The following is an 18,027-nucleotide window of genomic DNA, read 5'->3' as shown; positions in this document are numbered from 1 at the left end:
GTGACATAAAAGTAACTACAATGTATTTCCATATGTTTAGTGATCTAGTTAGTCACAAAGCTGAACTGTGAGGCCTGGGAGACTATAGACCTCATCACTGACCGCAAAATTGCTAGTACATAGCAGAGTTCCCAGAACATAGAGGTAACATAGTGAGTGTCTGTGAAATGAATTTACCATTTACTTGCCTAACCATTTTCAATGTGTTTCTTTTTCTAGTATATGAGCAGCTCATTGAAAAAAATCAGAGATTCTAACAATTAAGTATATAGATTGTCTACTTTCACATCTGCAATGAAGAACTGTATATATCGATGCCATTATATGGATTTATTTTTGCTTCTTACATTATTTACCAAACAAATCTAAATTATGCTTCACCTCAATTTTTATGCCAATTCATGCAAAAATATAAAATTTTACTCCCCTTTATCAACTTCAAAATAATGTGAAAAAAATAATAATTTAAGAAAAGTAAATAAATTACGTATAAGTAGAAGATCTTTTGATAGAGGGAGTATTTATTTCAAGCCATTGCATCTGAGTCAGTTCTCTGTCATCAGGTTTATGTGTATGAATCCACTGAACCTTTATAATAGTAACAATAATAATAATATTATGCTTGACTTAATTCCCTATCTTCAAAAATTTGAGCCAACATCAAGATAATCAGTCTGTGAGAGCTTTTAAGAAGTCTTTATAGGGTTTTTGTTTTTTTATCTCTTTGTCAGAGGTCTAGAAAAACAACCTGATTTTCAATTTGAAGGATGCTTTTCATCATTTCTTTTTTTTTCACACTTCTCCACTAAAACTAGTAACTGGCCAAGGCAGTTAAATAAAATACTACAGGGAAGGAGGACTTACCTATAGTTTTGCTTTTCATTTCCTATGTGGAATCTGTCGTATTGTGAATAGGCTTGGTTTCCCTCCCAGTCCATTAACTGGATTCTGAGTGTGTACTGCCTTTGACTGGTCATGGCAAAAATAAACTCATTTCCCAGCCAGTATTCACCGGAGGGATTTCCAAAACCCTGTGAAAGAAGACAGAGATGCAGTTGTTACTTCAGAGAGAAAGTTTTTTCAAGTCCAGTACTTAACTATGCTCTAAATGATAATTAACATTTTTAAAAGTAAAAAATGTTTTTTCACATTTTTATACACTGTTTTCAATTACTTACTCAATATATCCCTGCTGTTTCCTCCCCTCCATTGAGGGTTACATTTAATTCTTATTAGAGTAAAACTTTATATTCACATCTGTGTAGATTAGATGTTTTTTGGATTAATCTGGTTAATAAGTTTAATCAGTAAAAACTTCTCTATCATAGCTTGCTTTTGAAAATGTTTATAAAATACTAGTTAATGGAATATTTTAACATAATGAAATATTTCCAATGAATTATGAGGGTACTATCATAGAATTATTTAACAATATTGTTATTATCTGTGTTTTCATTATTATTTGGGAATCAAATCATGCACAGATAAAACTTTAACAGATTATTAGACCTTTGACTGCTCTAGTTTTAACATTCTCATTATTTAAAATTTAACTTTCAATTGCAGTGGACATATATTATATCAGTTTCAGGTGTATAACACAGTGATTAGACATTTATATACCTTCCAAAGTCTGACCCATCTGACACCATACACAGTTATTACAATATCACTATGTTACCTATCCCATACTTCATATCCCCATGACTATTTTTATAACTGGCAACTTGTACTTCTTAATCTTTTCACCTTTTTCACTCCTCTCCCCAACCCCTCACTCATATGGCTACTATCAATTTATTCTCTGTACCCATGAGTTTGTTCCTATTTTATTTGTTCATTTATTTTACTTTTTAGATTCATACATAAGTGAAATCATATGTATTTGTCTTTCTCTGTCTGGCTTATTTCAGAAGAATATTTTCCAGTGATACATTCAATAGCGGGGTTAATATCCAGAATATATAAGGAACTCATACAACTTAATACCAAAAATTACAATCTGATTAAAAACTGAGCCAGGGACCTGAATAGATATTTCTCCAAAGAGGACATACAGATGCCCAACAGACATATGAAAAGATGCTCCACATCACTAACCATCAAAGAAATGCTAATTAAAATCACAGAGATATCACCTTATACCTGTCAGAATGGCTGTCATCAATAAATCAACAAACAACAAGCATTGGTGAGGATATGGAGAAAAGGGATCCATCATGCACTGTTTATGGCAGTGGTTCTCAAACTTCCTAATGCTGCGACCCTTTAATACAGTTCCTCATGTTGTGGTGACCCCCAACCATAAAATTATTTTCGTTGCTATGTCATAACTGTAATTTTGCTACTGTTATGAATTGTAATGTAAATATCTGATATGCAGGATATATTTTCATTGTTACAAATTGAACATAATTAAAGCATAGTGATTAATCACAAAAACAATATGTAATTATATATGTGTTTTTTGATGGTCTTAGGCGAACCCTGTGAAAAGTTCACTCGACCTCCAAAGGGGTCGCGACCCACAGGTTGAGAACCACTGGTTTATGGGATTTTAAATTGGTGCAGCCACTACGGAAAACAGTGTGGAGATCCCTCAAAAAAATTAAAAATAAAACTACCCTACAACCTGGCAATTCCATTTCTGGATATTTATCCAAAGAAATCCAAAACACTAATTTGAAAAGATTTATGCACCCCCATGTCCGTAACATTCACATTTTAAATAGCAATTAGAAAACCTGTGAATCTAGGACTATAATCATTTACTGGCATGAGTTTGGATTTTGAGGCTGAAGACTGAACATAAGAGCTAGTGAGTGAAGCTAGTGGCTGCTCTATACCTGAATCTCAATGTGTGTATTTTCTTTAGGGCACTCCCAGTCACAGGTTGGTAAGTGTTCAAAACAATATCTTTGTGGAGAATAAAAATGTTGTCTCCAAAAGAAAGCCAACTGTTAATGTTGGAGTTGTGAGAGGAAAATAAAGAACCCTAAGTCATTCTAGACTTTGTGTGTTCATAACTGTCTCAGAAATAATCCTTGGTAACGTGAAATTCAGTGTAATTCTTGACCTACAGGTTAGTCTTCTGACCAGACTATGAGCTCCTTGAGGACAGAGTTGTCTTGAATTTGTGAATCCTCATAGGATTCACATGCCAGTGAAATACTGGCATGTTCAGACACACTTTTAAAGCTATTCTCCAACTTAACTTGGTTTTTCATTAACTGAACACCCTTTGTCAGAATGTTCTGGGTATATGGCTCCCTGCAGACCGTCTATCTATAGCTCAGAGTAAAGATGTAAGACCCATTTAGGTCAGTATTTCAGGGGTTCCTTTCTTTGTTCTTAAGATGCACAAGTCATACTTGACAAAAGTTCCATAGGAACAGGAAATATTAAAGTAAGCTAGGATGTGCTAAGTATTTTACACATACTTATGACAGTTGGTGCCACATCCCAGTGAGAAGGGAGAAACTTACCTTCTCCAATGAATAAGCAAAACAGAAAGTTATATAGGACTGAAGTCAAAGCATTAGTACACTCTCAGTTGCTGCAGCCACTGGGAAGGAAAAGAAGACTGGATGCTCCTTGCATTTCCTCTCAGCTCAGACATGTCAAAGCCCTCTCTGTAGCCACTGGACGATTCCCTCTTCCATGTAATCAGAGGAGATTCAGCAATTGCACTAAATGTGAACAGGAGGCTGGGAATGATGAGGTGTTAAGTTTTGGGTCACATATTTCCATGCTGCTGAAAGCATTGCATGGATAAGACTGTCCAGCTCCCTCAGGGAAATGTGCAGAGACCTTGAGCCTCAGAAATGGATGAGCGTTAGTATCTTTCCTAAAGCCTCCATCCCCATCTTGGCATGCAGGTTAGTACTTCCCTCTAAGTGAGATTAACATCCGTTCCTAAATGGCTGGCCTTTTTTCTCACTGAAAATAGAGGAAGAAGCAACTGAAATGTAAGCAACTACATTTGTTTGGAGAAACCAAAATTCTATACCATGCAACTTCCTGAAAAATTATCTACACATGCTCTTATTGTGGGAGGCAAAACCTTGGGCTACAATGAATCAAAATGGCTTTGAGAGAGAGAGAGAGAGAGAGAGAGAGAGAGAGAGAGAGAGAGAAAGAGAGAGAGAAGGGAGGAAACCTTCTAATGGCTGAAAGCGCAGTGATGCAGAAACAACTGTTCCATCATAAAGATGAAGAATAAATGAAAGAAGGGGAAATGGGTTCCCACATTAGTAAACTGTCTATTGGATAATTTATCAGGCAGACCACGAATCTGATCCCTGTCCCGTTCTAATTTGAAGCCTTTCTGCCACATATGTGCTGTGGACTGTCCGACATTATTTCTGAGCCTGTTTCCTTCTGCAAAATATGGATAAAAATGTTGTTTCCATATAGAATGTTTTAGAGGAAATGAAATAATAGACCTAAAGCATTTAGGTAAGTGTTGATACATGAGAAGCCCTTAACAAAATTCTAGTTGTTGTTGGTATAGTTAAAGTATATGTCACAATACAGAGTAAATTTCTGCTTACTTACTTCTCTCCCATGAGATTGTGAGCTATTTAAGGGTGAGCAGGTTGCTTACTTTCTACTTTGTATGAGAAAGGGAACAAAAATAATAACCCAGAGTCTTGTCTTAGCCTAAAAATTAATAAGGGGATACATAAAAAGTTTTTGGATGCTAGGAACTAATGTATTCTTATGACAAGGATGAGTGATGGTTTATACAAATAAGTACTAGCATTTTAATCCTAGAAGCTAATCTCGACATATAAACCCTAATATGCAAATAGACCAAATGGTGGAACAACCAACCAACCAAACAAGCAGTCACTATGACATGGGCTGACCACCAGGGGGTGTGCGCGGAACATGGTGGGTGGGGATGCCAGGTGAGTGCCAGATGGTGAAGCAGGTGAGCGGGGGTGCCAGACCAAGGCGGGGCGCCGGTCACTGTCATCGGGGTGAGCCTCTGGCGGTTCCTGAAAATTCTTTGCTCCTGTCCGCCGCAGTCCCACCTAGTGCTTGCACCTGCTGCTGGCACCAGCCCTGATCACTTGGCACCATCAGCGGGTTTGAATAGCAGCTGCTGGCCCTGATCGCCCCTGAGGACTTCTCCACCTCCCCCTGCTCCTGAGGGATGATCGGGGCAGCAGCTTGCAATCGCTGACAGTGCCAGCCCCGCTCGTACCCACTGCTGGCACCGGCCCCAATCACTCTGCACTGTCAGCTGGTGCGAGTGGGGGCTGGGGCTGTCAGCACATGGGAGCGGTTGCGGTGGGAGCAGGGCTGCTGGCAGAGGGGGGACTGGGGACCGTGGCGGGAGGGGCCAGGCGGGGGCACGGAGGATGGGCCAAGACCCACCCCTGTGCCCACAGAAGCCTTGGGGCCCACAGTTCCTTAAAAGGTGCATGAATTTGTGCACTGGGCCCGTAGTTATTGAATAAGAAATGAAAACCAACATGTTGCAATTTGGCCTAATCTATGACATAAACCAAAGGGTAGACTACTTTCTTATTCTTACTTCTGGTTCCTAATACTAAAGAAAAGCTGTCTCCTTAAACTTTTCTCTGTTCCTGCTTAGTTTAATCCTGTTCTCTTTATATCTCATAAGTTGTAGGATCTACAAAAGAGGTAGTTTTTGAGATTTTAAACCCATACCAATAAATTGATAGCTCTGACAGTTGCTTTCAACCAAGAGTGCATATCAAAAACAGCTGTGGAGCATTTAAAAATAGAGATGACTTGGTTTCCCCCCATACCGGTTCTGACTCAGCATGTCTGGGTGGGTTTAGAGATGGCACATTTAAAAGTTTCATAGCTGAGCCTGCTGTATACCAGTGGCAAAGAACCATACAATCGTGATGGAAAATAGCTATTCCTAGGGCAAATTAGAAGGAATTAACCAGATCAAATGATCTAAGTGGTACACAGGGAAGAGATAGGTGTAAAAGCTCATATTATATCCACGTCCATATTAGAAGGCAAGTTTTGATTAAGTATTATGGACTGTCCTTTAAAAAATTTATATTCACACTTGAAATACAGATTTGGACATTAAAAGTAAGTTTACACATTATTGCATATATAACAGCTTGCCACAGGTCTATATTTTACTCCAAATAGCCTGTAATATCCATAAAAATAAAAATAAAAGCTTGAACAAAATTCAGTGCTGACACTGAAAAACCAACAAGTCCTAAGTGAATAAACAATAGTAATAAACATAGAATTTCCTCTTTTTCATAAATGAAATCTAAGAATGCTATAGCATATATTTTTACAAAAAATACTAGAGGCCTGGTCCACCAAATTGTGTGCGGGTACGGTCCCTAGGCCTATCCTGTGATCAGGGCCATCTTTTCCGGCTGCCAGCAGCCGGCCCTGTCCCTGTCCCCTGCACCCACTTGCCGCCACCCACCCCAGTTCCCTGTTCGCCATCCAGCAATGGGAGCCTGACGACCAAGGGAGGGACTGAGAGGTTGGCCATTCCTGTCCGCTTGCTGACCCCACCTCTGCCACTGGTCACCCTCTGTGTGTGCGGTGACTGGTGGGGCAGGGGCCTTGGCCTGGTGCACCCTCCACCCCACCCACCCCGGGTCCCTGTTTGCCATGGGCAATTGGAGCCTGCTGGCTGGGGAAAGGGACCGAGAGGTGTTCAGTGCACTTCATAGTGACTGGTTGAGCGGTCGTTCTGTCATTATGGTCCCTGGGCTTTTATTATATAGGATTGCTTAGCTATGCCAATCACAATCGCATGAAAGATTTTTATAACATAATTCAGGTAGATTATTATTTCTATTTCTCCTTTAGCTCTTTAATGAAAGGCAAAAAGGCAGTAAAATTTAACCTAAACTAATGCTGGCTTAAAATTGGCCTTAAAACCACATTTTGCTTTAAAAAGGCACACAGAGGAAAGACCAATATCCATTAATTTTTGCCAAAACTTGCAGAAATGTTCAGTTGTGGTTTGTGTTTTTCCAAGTTAATAAAATCATTGTCTCAGATTTTGTTTTGTCTGATAATGCTCATAGGAAGTGTTGACTTTTTATAGCTGAACACAATTGAAACCAGACACAGTCCATGTATCCTAGGGGTTTCATCTCTTTTCATATAACTAATTAAAGAAAACAGATAAGAAGTCAAGGTTACTGAGCTGTGTTGTCCAAAGGTGCTTTAATTCACAATTCAATTGTGTGTCTCCTCTAACTGCTGAGACACTCAGCCCAAGAGAGATCAAAAGAATGATTTCTTTCCGCATTTTAAATTTCTTATAGATTTTTCTCTTTTTAATGTGAAGATGTTAAAATGCAGTTGAAAATGCGCTCTTAATTTCTTTCCAGGAACAAAGAACTCCCAGAAGGTATGGTGCTCAGACTGAAATATTTGTATTTATAGGAAGTTCTGTTTATGGGGGTAATTTTTTTTTTTTCCAATACAAAGCCAGGTTGTCTCCAGGGCATTAGTCACTACCTTCTATAAAGTTAGGCCACTAGGGTACTGTTTGGAACTCCTAGCTTGATTGGACTTTATGTGCAATAGTACTGCTGATAAGTGTTATTGCTGGAGGCCACTAAATAGTATCCTCATGGCTTGAAGGAGTTAATATAGTTCCCTAAGTGCCTCGTTAAAAGGGCCCACTCCAGACTTCCTTCTCGCCAAACATCTTTACAAATCCATAAACCAGATTTTGCTGAATCTCCTCATAAGGAAGTTTAAGTGAAAACAAAGCTCAGGTAAAAGATCTTTGCAGGGTTAAGGCCAATATTAAGAATCAAATGAGTAGTAAATCCTCCATGTTGAGAGGTTAAAAAATAATAATATATAATATACATTTGTAATTTCATGTGTTGATAATTTTAACATATTTTTTTTCTGGAAACTGGATGAGGAAAGAGGCAGTCCTTAGGTATTGGCCAGTATGAAGGGAAGGAGAGAGGAGAGGCAGAAAAGAAGGCAGGGTGGAACTCTATTTCTACACTCAGAGCCAGGGGAAGAAGTGAAGCCTCTTAGGTTATACTATGGTAGATTGGTGAAGACTGAGGAGGAAGTGGTGCATGCCAAGAAGTTTCTGTTTTCCCAAAGGATGCACATGCCCCAGCAGCCAGTTTTGAGGTGGGTGTGATTGATAAGAACTGGCAGAAGGAGTCTACAGCCATTCTTTGTGGAGTCATGTTTTGTCTGTAGGTGAAAGAAAAGCTCGGGGGGAGACAACTGAAACACTTCCCACCATGTGTTTTGGTGAAAGTTAACCAAGTTGTAACATATGATGAATTCTTTCAATTAAAACAAAACAAAACAAAAAAAGTTGTCAGACTCATTTTTGCCAAAATGTTTCAGAATTTTGGAGCTTATCTTATTTTCTGCCCATGCAGAATTGACAGCTGATAAATTGTTCTAGTTTGAAGAAAACATGATAGTCTTGCTATTTTAAAAAGGGAGAGGGGAAATGTCATAAAAACTATGATTAGAAAATAATTCCTTTTCATTCCAATAATGAAAAAATGCATGACATAAAATGCATGTAAGTATATATTTGGCATATAAGACATAAATCAATACCAGACTTCATATGTCAGTCTCTCTTACTTACTGTGACTAGTTTGTTATGGCAGCAGATTTCACTGTTTTGGAAAGTCATCATGATGACAACTTTATATTCATTTTTCTATTATCATTAATATTCATAATAATGTACTGTAGATTTGCCTAAATCTACATGTATAGTTTGATTCTCAGATGACTTCTTCACATCCCATTTTAGTCATGAAAGTAATCATGAGTTAAGGTGGTTCACAAGATAATATTTTTGGCAGAGTTAAGTAAAAATTTTTCAGTCTTTGGGTAATAAATATAACTACTGTTTATTGAACATTAGTGCACCAAGTGCTTTTATTTGCATCTAATCCTCACAACATCCCTTGCAAGGCAGGTGAGGTATTATTTTTACTGAGAAAGTTAGGTATGTGTGAAATGATTTGCCAGAAATCACTTCATTGAAGACTCCAACAGTTAATATAATGCAAGGCCCTCCTTTAGAACTTAGGTTCCTTTTCCACCCTATCTGTTCTTCGAATCAGAAAGGAACGTAGAGCCCAACTGGAATTTCAACATTCCAGTTCTCCACAACAACCCTGAAACATGGTGCTTTACCTTCCACTGGCTGTTTCCACTGATGAGGGTCTTCACCACTTAATAGGCAGCCCATTCATGTTGGAAAGAACCATTAGAGAGTTTTGCTCAGACATAGTCAAATTTGGCCTCTCTGTAATGTTCCTTCATTCATTGTGGAGATTCCTTCTTTAGAACAATGTTGAAATGCAGATTCTAAATCAGGAAGTCTGGGGCGGAGCTTCAGATTCTGCATTTCTAATAACTCCCAGACAGTGCTTGTGCTGGAGTCCCTGGATCACACTTTGAGTAGCAGGTTCCGGTACTACATACTTCTATCCAGTCAACTAAGCCACTAGCAGACAGGTTTATACCTTATTCTTTTTCCTCCAGGTTAGACAACCAACTATTCGCTTGCTCTACATATGGTTTCTAGATACCGCCCATCCTGCTTGTACCCTCTGGGATATGTTCACTCTTGGAAAATCTCCAGAATTGAAAGCATACTCTTGATGTAACCAGACCATGGCAGACACCAGTTAGATTCTGAATTTTTGAAACTAAAAACTATTATTAAGTAGACTTCGTATATAAGGCTTTGTTTTTGTTAGTAGCCAGCAATGAGCTTATAACCAAGAAAATCTCTCCATATTTCAAATACTAGGTTTTTAAGCTAGTCACCCTTATTCCATATTCTCACAGTTAATTTTGCATAATTTTGGTCTAGGTAAAAAGACTTTACTTTTATCTCTGTAGAATTCTGTTTTGTTGGCTTCCTACCTTTCTTTCTTGGGTTTATTGTTTATTAAAGGCATCAAGATTCCAATTTTGTGAAACTCCAAACTTTATTAACCCACATTCAGAGTGTTCAACTAAGTATCTGATAAAAATGTTGTAGAAACAGAGACACCACTTGAGACTTCCCTTTATTTATTAAAACGCTTTGTTTACTGTTACTCAACCATCTACGAACCTACTGGTGAATAAACTGTGATGTTGACCAACCACAGTTTTTACACATTTTCTATAAGAAAAAACTCAGGGCATTTCTCTTCACCTTTTTCTTTACCTTCTTTCTGAGAGAGGAATTTATAAAAAATGGTCAAAAGAAGAATCATCCAGACTTAGATATAAAAAAATTAATAATTAGTCCATAAATGAAAATCCCCTTCCATTACTTTGCTTTGACATTCTGTCGATAGATTTTAATACTTAATATTTTAGGCTTTTGGTATGTGATTACTGGATTATGAATTATTTAAACCATCTACTATATTATCTTGGAAAAGTTCATCTTCCAACTTGTTCATTTTCCTCTTAAAATAGAGACAGTATCAACTATAATTCACTATAGGTTTGATATAAAAATTAGAAAAGAATTTATTATAGGGATGGCACATGTTAAGCATTAGAAATGCAAACCTATGACCATAGTGATGATGATAATGATGCCTGCTGTTATTATGGAGATTCCAATGAACCATGCCTCACAATTTACACTCTTGTGTACTCCTCTCACCTTGAATGTGGACTAGCCCTGTCATCAACTTTAACCAAAAAAAATACAGAAAGAAAGAAAGAAAGAAAGAAAGAAAGAAAGAAAGAAAGAAAGAAAGAAAGAAAGAAAGAAAGAAAGAAAGAAGGAGGGAGGGAGGGAGGGAGGGAGGGAGGGAGGGAGGGAGGGAGGGAGGGAGGGAGGGAGGAAGAAAGAAAGAGGGAGGGAGGAAGAAAGAAAGAAATGTAGTGAATGTGAAAGCATGCTATTTATGGGTCTAATAAACTTTTAAAAAGGCCTGGAAGATTCTAGATTCTATTTTTGTGCTTGAGGGATGCCAACTGCCACATAAAACGTCCGCTGACCCTGGATTACAGTACATGGAGAAGTTTAACCCAGTCACTTGGAGGAGCTCTCAGTCAACAGCCAGCAGTAACTTGCCATCCCTGGGGCCATCTAGTAGCCGTCCTGCTCCATAACCCACAGCCCTGCACAATTCCCTTGTCCTGGCTCATGTACCCAGCCTAGGTCTGAGTTCTAGCTTCCCCCACCCTCATTCAACCAGGAACAAATCCAGGCAATACATAACAGTTCACAAAAGAATTTCAGTAACACATTTTTCTTTCTAATGCACACATGGAAACAATTTACTGAAAATGATTTATGAGTGTCTTGTGTTTAATGAAAATAATGTCACTAATTTATCATTTTATTCTTAAATAACTAAAAAACATCTAAAACTACAAGAGTTTATCACATAGTGTAGTAAAGATAACCTCATGATAAAACATCAAAAAACTACTAAATTCTTCCACCTTACCATTTTATATTCTTTCCAACCTCTTTGGAAATCCACACTTCCATCTTCACGATGCTGTATTACAGTCCAACCACCCCCATTAAGATCCATATTGCAAAATACCTGACAGAAAAGGGGGAAATAAAGTCAAGTAAAGAATTAGGTTTGTTTTAAATAAACATGTATCAGATATGTTTTAAAATAGAAATAAGATAGATAGGCCTATAGATAAAAAGAATAAAAATTACTATGTTGAAAAATGTTAATTTAGACATGATTGGTTATTCGTCTTACATTTGAGTTATTTCTGATTAAATTACATCAAAGACACATTAGTTACTTATAAACAGTTAAATCTGTCACCTGAAAATTGTGTTTCAGACTATTAAAAATTTAAAGATCTTTGTTTTAAATGGCAATAGGTACTTGTGTATGTTCTATTTTTTTAAATATTACTAAAGTTTCCAAAAGTACAGACCATTTTATCACCAAAATGTAAGACTTGAGATTTTTAAATCTTTAGTTAATTGAAATGGCAATATAATCATAATAAAGTTTTAGAAAAACAAATTTTAAAAAATCATTTGTAGTTAGCTATTATATATTTCATTGCATATTAACTTTTATATACTTACATACTACAATAATTATTCTTGATGGTTCAGTGTTACATTAGAGGCAAAAATTTGTCCTTGGCATATGGAGAACACATTATTTGCATGAATTTTCGTCATGAACATTAAGAAGAGAATATGACATACTGTATTCCTTCTGACTGCAACAAGCGTTTCTTTCCCATGAGGAAAAGTTATCCGACTCTTTCAAAGAGTTATGCTTATTTCAATTATTCTAAATACAATAGTATTTATTTAGAAATTGATTCATTTTCCTCAGAGTCCACCCAAGGAGAGAAGCATATCTGTAATGGGATTATCTTTGGAGAGCAATCCCTGTCATTGATGCAGCTCGAATATGGCAGTTTGATTATTCAAGGGCCCAGCGATGGGGAACACCATTTCCCTGTCAACTGACTTCTAAAGCATTTTGGAGGCTGGCTAAAGGTGTAGACATGATGCAACAGCAGCAGGCAGGCTGTGCGGACATAGAGCTAAACTGATTAAGGGAAAACTTCAAGTGTTTTCCCTGAGGCATTAAATGTGGGGCACAGATAGCTAAAGGCTAGGTCCTAGAGAACAATGGCAAAAACTGTCATTCAAAGGACAAATTATCCATGTACTTCTTCAGAGTGAAAGGAACTAAAAGATACATGCCTATCTGTGAGCATATAAACAGGTAAACCACTCTCCCCAGGGCTGGCCGGCCCTCTAATTTGACAACAGCCACCCATCAGTATGTCTTCACAATCTCTAGGAACTGACTCACCTCCAAGATTATAAATGTGGAATCCCCCACTCTAGTTCCCCCTCAACTAGTTCCTTAACCCTTCTGCACCTATTAATTGTCCTCAACATAGGCTCCAGCTAGTCCTTTGTCCTCCTTAATGCTAATCCATTCATTCACTTTCATGCAACAAGCATTTTTGGCATTGATTCTGTGTTACAAATGGTTGTTAATGATAAAAAAAATATGGGTCATATCCTCAAAAATGCCTAAAAGTTTCAATAGTGACTACTCCTATGGAATTAAGAAGATGCAGGAGTCCACAATTTTCAGCCCTTGTGAACTGCAGAATGATGAAGACAATGATCTAAATGAGAAATTTAAGGAAGAGAGCTAACATATGAGAAAAGAAAATGATTATGGTTTTAAACATGTAGAGTGTAAAGTAGGATAGCCACCCAAAGGGGGGAGTTATTGATCAGTTAGAGATGATTTACTGAAGGTCTACCAAGGATAGACTATGGATCAGAGAATAAGGGAATAAGAAAGGAATAGCCATTAACTATAGCATGCTCTTTTTAAGGGTCAGACAATTTAAATTCTTTAGATGCATTTTCTAATTTATCTTACAACAACCCTATGATGTAGGAATGATGATTATCCCCATTTTACAGATAAAAACCTAAGGCTTAAGTACTTCAAACATTTACCAATGGTTATTATTAATAATAAGTGCTGGACCCAAGATTTGAACCTCAGGTCTACCTAATTCAAAATGGATTGGGAGTAATATGCTTGAAAATAATAGTTGTCGTTTGAAGGTGGGTTATCTAAAGATGAAAAGAAAAAAGTGGAAAGAGATATGTGTGGGGGAGGGGTAGGCAGGAGGATCCAAGAAAGGGCTTTGTAAAGCAACTGATGGAGACAAAATACATTAATAGTCTTTAAGAGGACAGGGACTTCATTTTGCTTGCTACTTTTACCAGTTCCTAGAGCAGTGCCTAGCTAGCCCATAGTGTATACTAAATGAGTACTTGTTAAATAAATAGAGATGCAAGAAGGAAAAAGAAAAAAGAAAAACTTGATTAATGTAATGCAAAACAAGAAGGGGATGAATTTTGAGTTGGGGAAGTGATCAACTTAATCAAATATTCCAGAGAAGTCAAGACAAAGATGAAGAAAATACACCCTCAAATTTAAAACGAAGGCACTATTAGTGACTTTGAAGAGAGTGCAGGATTCCTGTGACAATGAAATCCAGATGGCACAGTTTAAAGAGGGAACAGGTGGTGATTCAAGACAAGTGGCCAAGGTGGAGCTTTCCTAGTGAAATTTAAGAGTAAGTGATAATGTCAAGAATATGGTTTGCTGGGGGAAACTGATGGCACCTGTTTCTTAATTAAATTTTACCCTGCCTGGACTAGCTAATCCAGAATTTTTTAAATAGATTTTTATATTTTGATGGACATTGATTGCCTGAAATTTTGTCAAACTGTGTTTGCAAACCTATAAAGTTCACTTACATACTCGCGGCTAAGAAAGAACTCCTTTTATAAATATAGAGTGTGTAGAGAAAACTACTCTGTACAGTTTTTATTATATTATCTGTTCTTAAAACTCTATGAAAAGTTTTAGAATCACTCACAAAGTTTAGAAAAAGATAACCTTACTTTTAAACGAAGATATCCAGTGACTTAAAAATGCTAAGATGTTTTGAGAAACCTTCTGAGAGAAAAAGCCAGAGCAAGTCAGCTACATGGGAGATGGAAGTTACTCAGGAAGATACTGTTTGGAAGCTGAAGTGCAGAGAAATGAGCGGGTTGAGCATTTACTCTATAATTCTTGCTAGGCCTCATAATAACAGACATACAGGCCCCATTTGTTCTTTATGGGCATAATAGAATTGAATGGCACTTTGGTCAGGGGATGGACTTGGGTACTGGACTACCTGTGTTCAAATCCCACCTCTACTTTCTCTCTCTTAGATATTTTGCAAGGACTAAATGAGTCAATGTATATAGAGTCTCTAGAATTGTGTTCAGCACACATTAGGTTTTGCATTCCTCACATATAATATGTATTTATATTATGCACTATACACTCTGTATTATCTCATATATTACAGTACAATTTACTATTTGTATATAACTGCATATAATGAATGTACAAAGCCAAAATGCAGGGTGTCCAAAAAATGTATATACACTTTAACAGCTGATAGCTCAATTTTGAAAATGAAATGTATCTTAATAAACACTGCCTTTAAAATTATTCAAAGTGTATTTACACATTTTTGGGACACCCTATATCTATAAATTCAGTAAGCTGTCCTTAAGATTGCGACTACCAGCTTTTTGTTAATAATCCAGGCATTACTGATCTGTGCACATGCTACTTTTTATTATCGTGCATATATTTAAAATGTTGGATTCACTCTAGGAAAAAAAGAAACTGTGCTATTTCTAGTCAGAAGAAAAATAAAAAGCCAATGCTTAATAGATGAAGTAGGTTCAAGAAAAAAGGTGGTTGGTTTCAAAAGATTTGAGACATGAAATGACTTGAGAAGTTCATTTGCCATATCGTGTGGTCTGCGCTATCTTCCTGTAGACAAGGGCTTCCTACATTTACTATGCTGCTTGCATTTATTGATCATATGACTTGGGCTTAACTCTATCCAAGAAAAGACTGAACTGGCTCCTATCCCAGGCAAGGTCAAAGCTTTCAAGCATTAAATACCTTTTAACATAATACGGAGATTTAAACCCAAACAAAAAGTGGAAATTTGATTCACATAGTTCTTATTTTTTTATGCTCCATACAGGTTGGAATGATTAGACTTGTGGATGTTAATTATTTTTCCATAACCTTAAATAAAAAAGGTTCAAAACATTTGTCATAGTCCTTTTCTAAGAATTAGGGAAATTGTGAACTCAGAAATAATTTTTTAATATTTTACAATAAGGAGAGTTATAATTTAATGTTTATTTTAATGAAAGTAAGCTAGGGATAGGGCATTTGGTTTCAGAAACTTATGAAATGAAAGAAAAAAAATCTCATTTCCAGCTACTATGCATGGAAGAGAATTCAGAGAGGAAAATAACCACAAGCTATTAATAATATCAAAGTAAAAAAATGTATATATAATCTAATTCTCATTGTCTATGTACTTGAAAAATTAAGTAGTCCTAGAAAACTGCCGTTGGCTTCCACATTACATTTGAAAATATAACACTTTTCTAACCTTTGCAGACATCCTTTCTTGGCAGGGAATGATGGCAGTCAAAACTGCAATTGCATAAAAATTATCTATACTTGCAATTCTTACTCTGCCTAAAATAGCCCAATTTTATTGATTGGCCCATATCCCATATCATGGATATTTGAACTTTTTGTTTTCTTTTGTTTTTATATAGGTTTGCCTTGAGTTTCTGATCCTTGCTACAACTTTCACAAGAATCACAATGAGCAAAAATTTGCTAAATAAATCCAAAAGTTTCACCAAACTTTATATCTACAAAGCACAATCTACTTAGAAGGATGAATTTTCTAAGCACTTTTTATAGAATTGAAAAGATACCCATGATTTATATAAAAATAGAAGAATAAAATGGATTATAAGGTGAAAGGGTGGCTTGTAATCAGAACATAAATCAACTTTACAGAATTTTTTATAATAAACTGTTCTAAGTCATTCATATAGGTTCAAACAGTGCAACTTTAGTCACCACTTAATAAGTAATTATCATACTTGGCCCCTGTTAAGATTGCATAGTCTGCAATTGATTCCTTTGTTACAAAGTCTGTGTTCAATATTTAATAACTATGTGTTTGGGGCAAGTTATTTTCCTAAAATAGAAATAATGGGAGCATCTATTTTGTAGAGTTGTTGAAGAGTAAACATGTGACTACATATGAAGTTCTTAGAATGTGACCTGGCAAAATATTAGCGATGAATACATTTGAACTACTGTGTTAATCAGCTCCTTAATGACATTGGGGGAATTCACACCATATTTGTTCTTACTAATGCAAGCTATGTGAATATAATAATGATTTTAAAACAAAATTTTCTACCTATAAAAAAATGCAGATATATCCAGCTAAAGTATCCATCTCCACATTAAACCATTACTACTTGTGAGAGGATTCATGATCAAAAGGAAACAGATAAAACAAGGGAATGCACACCAAAGTCAAGAAGTTATCAAAGTCTTTCTCCCTTCTGCTCAGTTATCTTCCCCCTCACCATACTCTGCCATTATTTCTATTAAAACTAAATCTGGTAACTGCGCTGACCAGAAGAGGAGTGAATGGCCATGGGGCCATTTCTACAGTGATAAAAATTTGCTTGTTACAGGCTGTACTAATTTCACTGCTAATCTGTTCAGGCTACAATGTTTTCCTAGGCCCAAATCTCAGAAGTTTAATCCAGATATTTAACATTTTTGGATTTAATATTTCAGATTTTATTTACTCAGGAACCCTGAAGCTCCATAATATGCAAAATTCATCACTCCTCAGGGGTGTAAATTTAAATCATGCAATCCTGGTGAAACCAACATAGGAGTCAGCCACTGAACTAATGAACTGGATCCTCCAAGCCACTCCTTTACATAAATATGAAAAGCACATTTATTCAAGTTAATGAGTTATTATTCAAGTTTATGAGTTTGAGTTGTTCAAGATAATGAGTTAAGATTGGCTATTTTTCCTCCACCCTAAAAGGAGCGTGGCTCTGCAAATGGCCTATGCATCATTTGTATCTCAAAACATTTTGAACTAGAATAGAGTTGTGGTTATACACGAATTAAAGGTTGTGGAATGATCAAAACTGCATTTGTAATGTCTGCCCCATGGCCACAAGGCGTATTGGTGATGGAGTGAAAAATATTCTAAAAGTGTGCATGTTAATCTAAAAACTTTAAAACTTATTTTATTTTTATATTCATATATATCATAGAGCCATTAGGAGTCTAAAAGGAGGGTCACAGTATTTTTAGTTAACTGTATTGTCCTAATCACGCTATGTTACAGCTGAGCTAACAATAATTTTGGGGTCCTTCTAGGGGTCCTTGGGCGGGACAGATTGCACGTTAGCTCCACTACTCCACCCCAAGACAGTTTCTGGCCACTTTACATGCTCTGTGTACGGTGGCACTGTGTGCAGTGTTTACATGCCTGTGTGTGTGTAAAATGAAATGAAGCTTAAGTATGATTTTAAGATATCAGTAAGCACAGTAGGAAGGCTTAATGTCAAAGG

At 36.7% G+C, this 18,027-nt stretch overlaps 1 protein-coding gene across 3 annotated transcripts in view; it reads right to left on the bottom strand.

Annotated features, from left to right (window-relative positions):
• Nucleotides 1-18,027, bottom strand: part of ANGPT1 (angiopoietin 1) — a 246,320-nt gene that overhangs the window by 39,368 nt on the left and 188,925 nt on the right. For all 3 annotated transcript variants that reach the window (XM_059671913.1, XM_059671914.1, XM_059671915.1), the window contains exons 6-7: nt 11,448-11,549; nt 865-1,031 (exon numbers count right to left, since the gene is read on the bottom strand). In XM_059671913.1, coding sequence (XP_059527896.1) covers nt 865-1,031; nt 11,448-11,549 — 269 coding nt within the window. The remainder of the gene's footprint in view (nt 1-864; nt 1,032-11,447; nt 11,550-18,027) is intronic.

Source organism: Myotis daubentonii, chromosome 17 (genome assembly GCF_963259705.1).
Source record: "Myotis daubentonii chromosome 17, mMyoDau2.1, whole genome shotgun sequence".
NCBI classification, from domain to species: domain Eukaryota; kingdom Metazoa; phylum Chordata; class Mammalia; order Chiroptera; family Vespertilionidae; genus Myotis; species Myotis daubentonii.
This window is presented reverse-complemented; position numbering and strand designations above follow the sequence as displayed.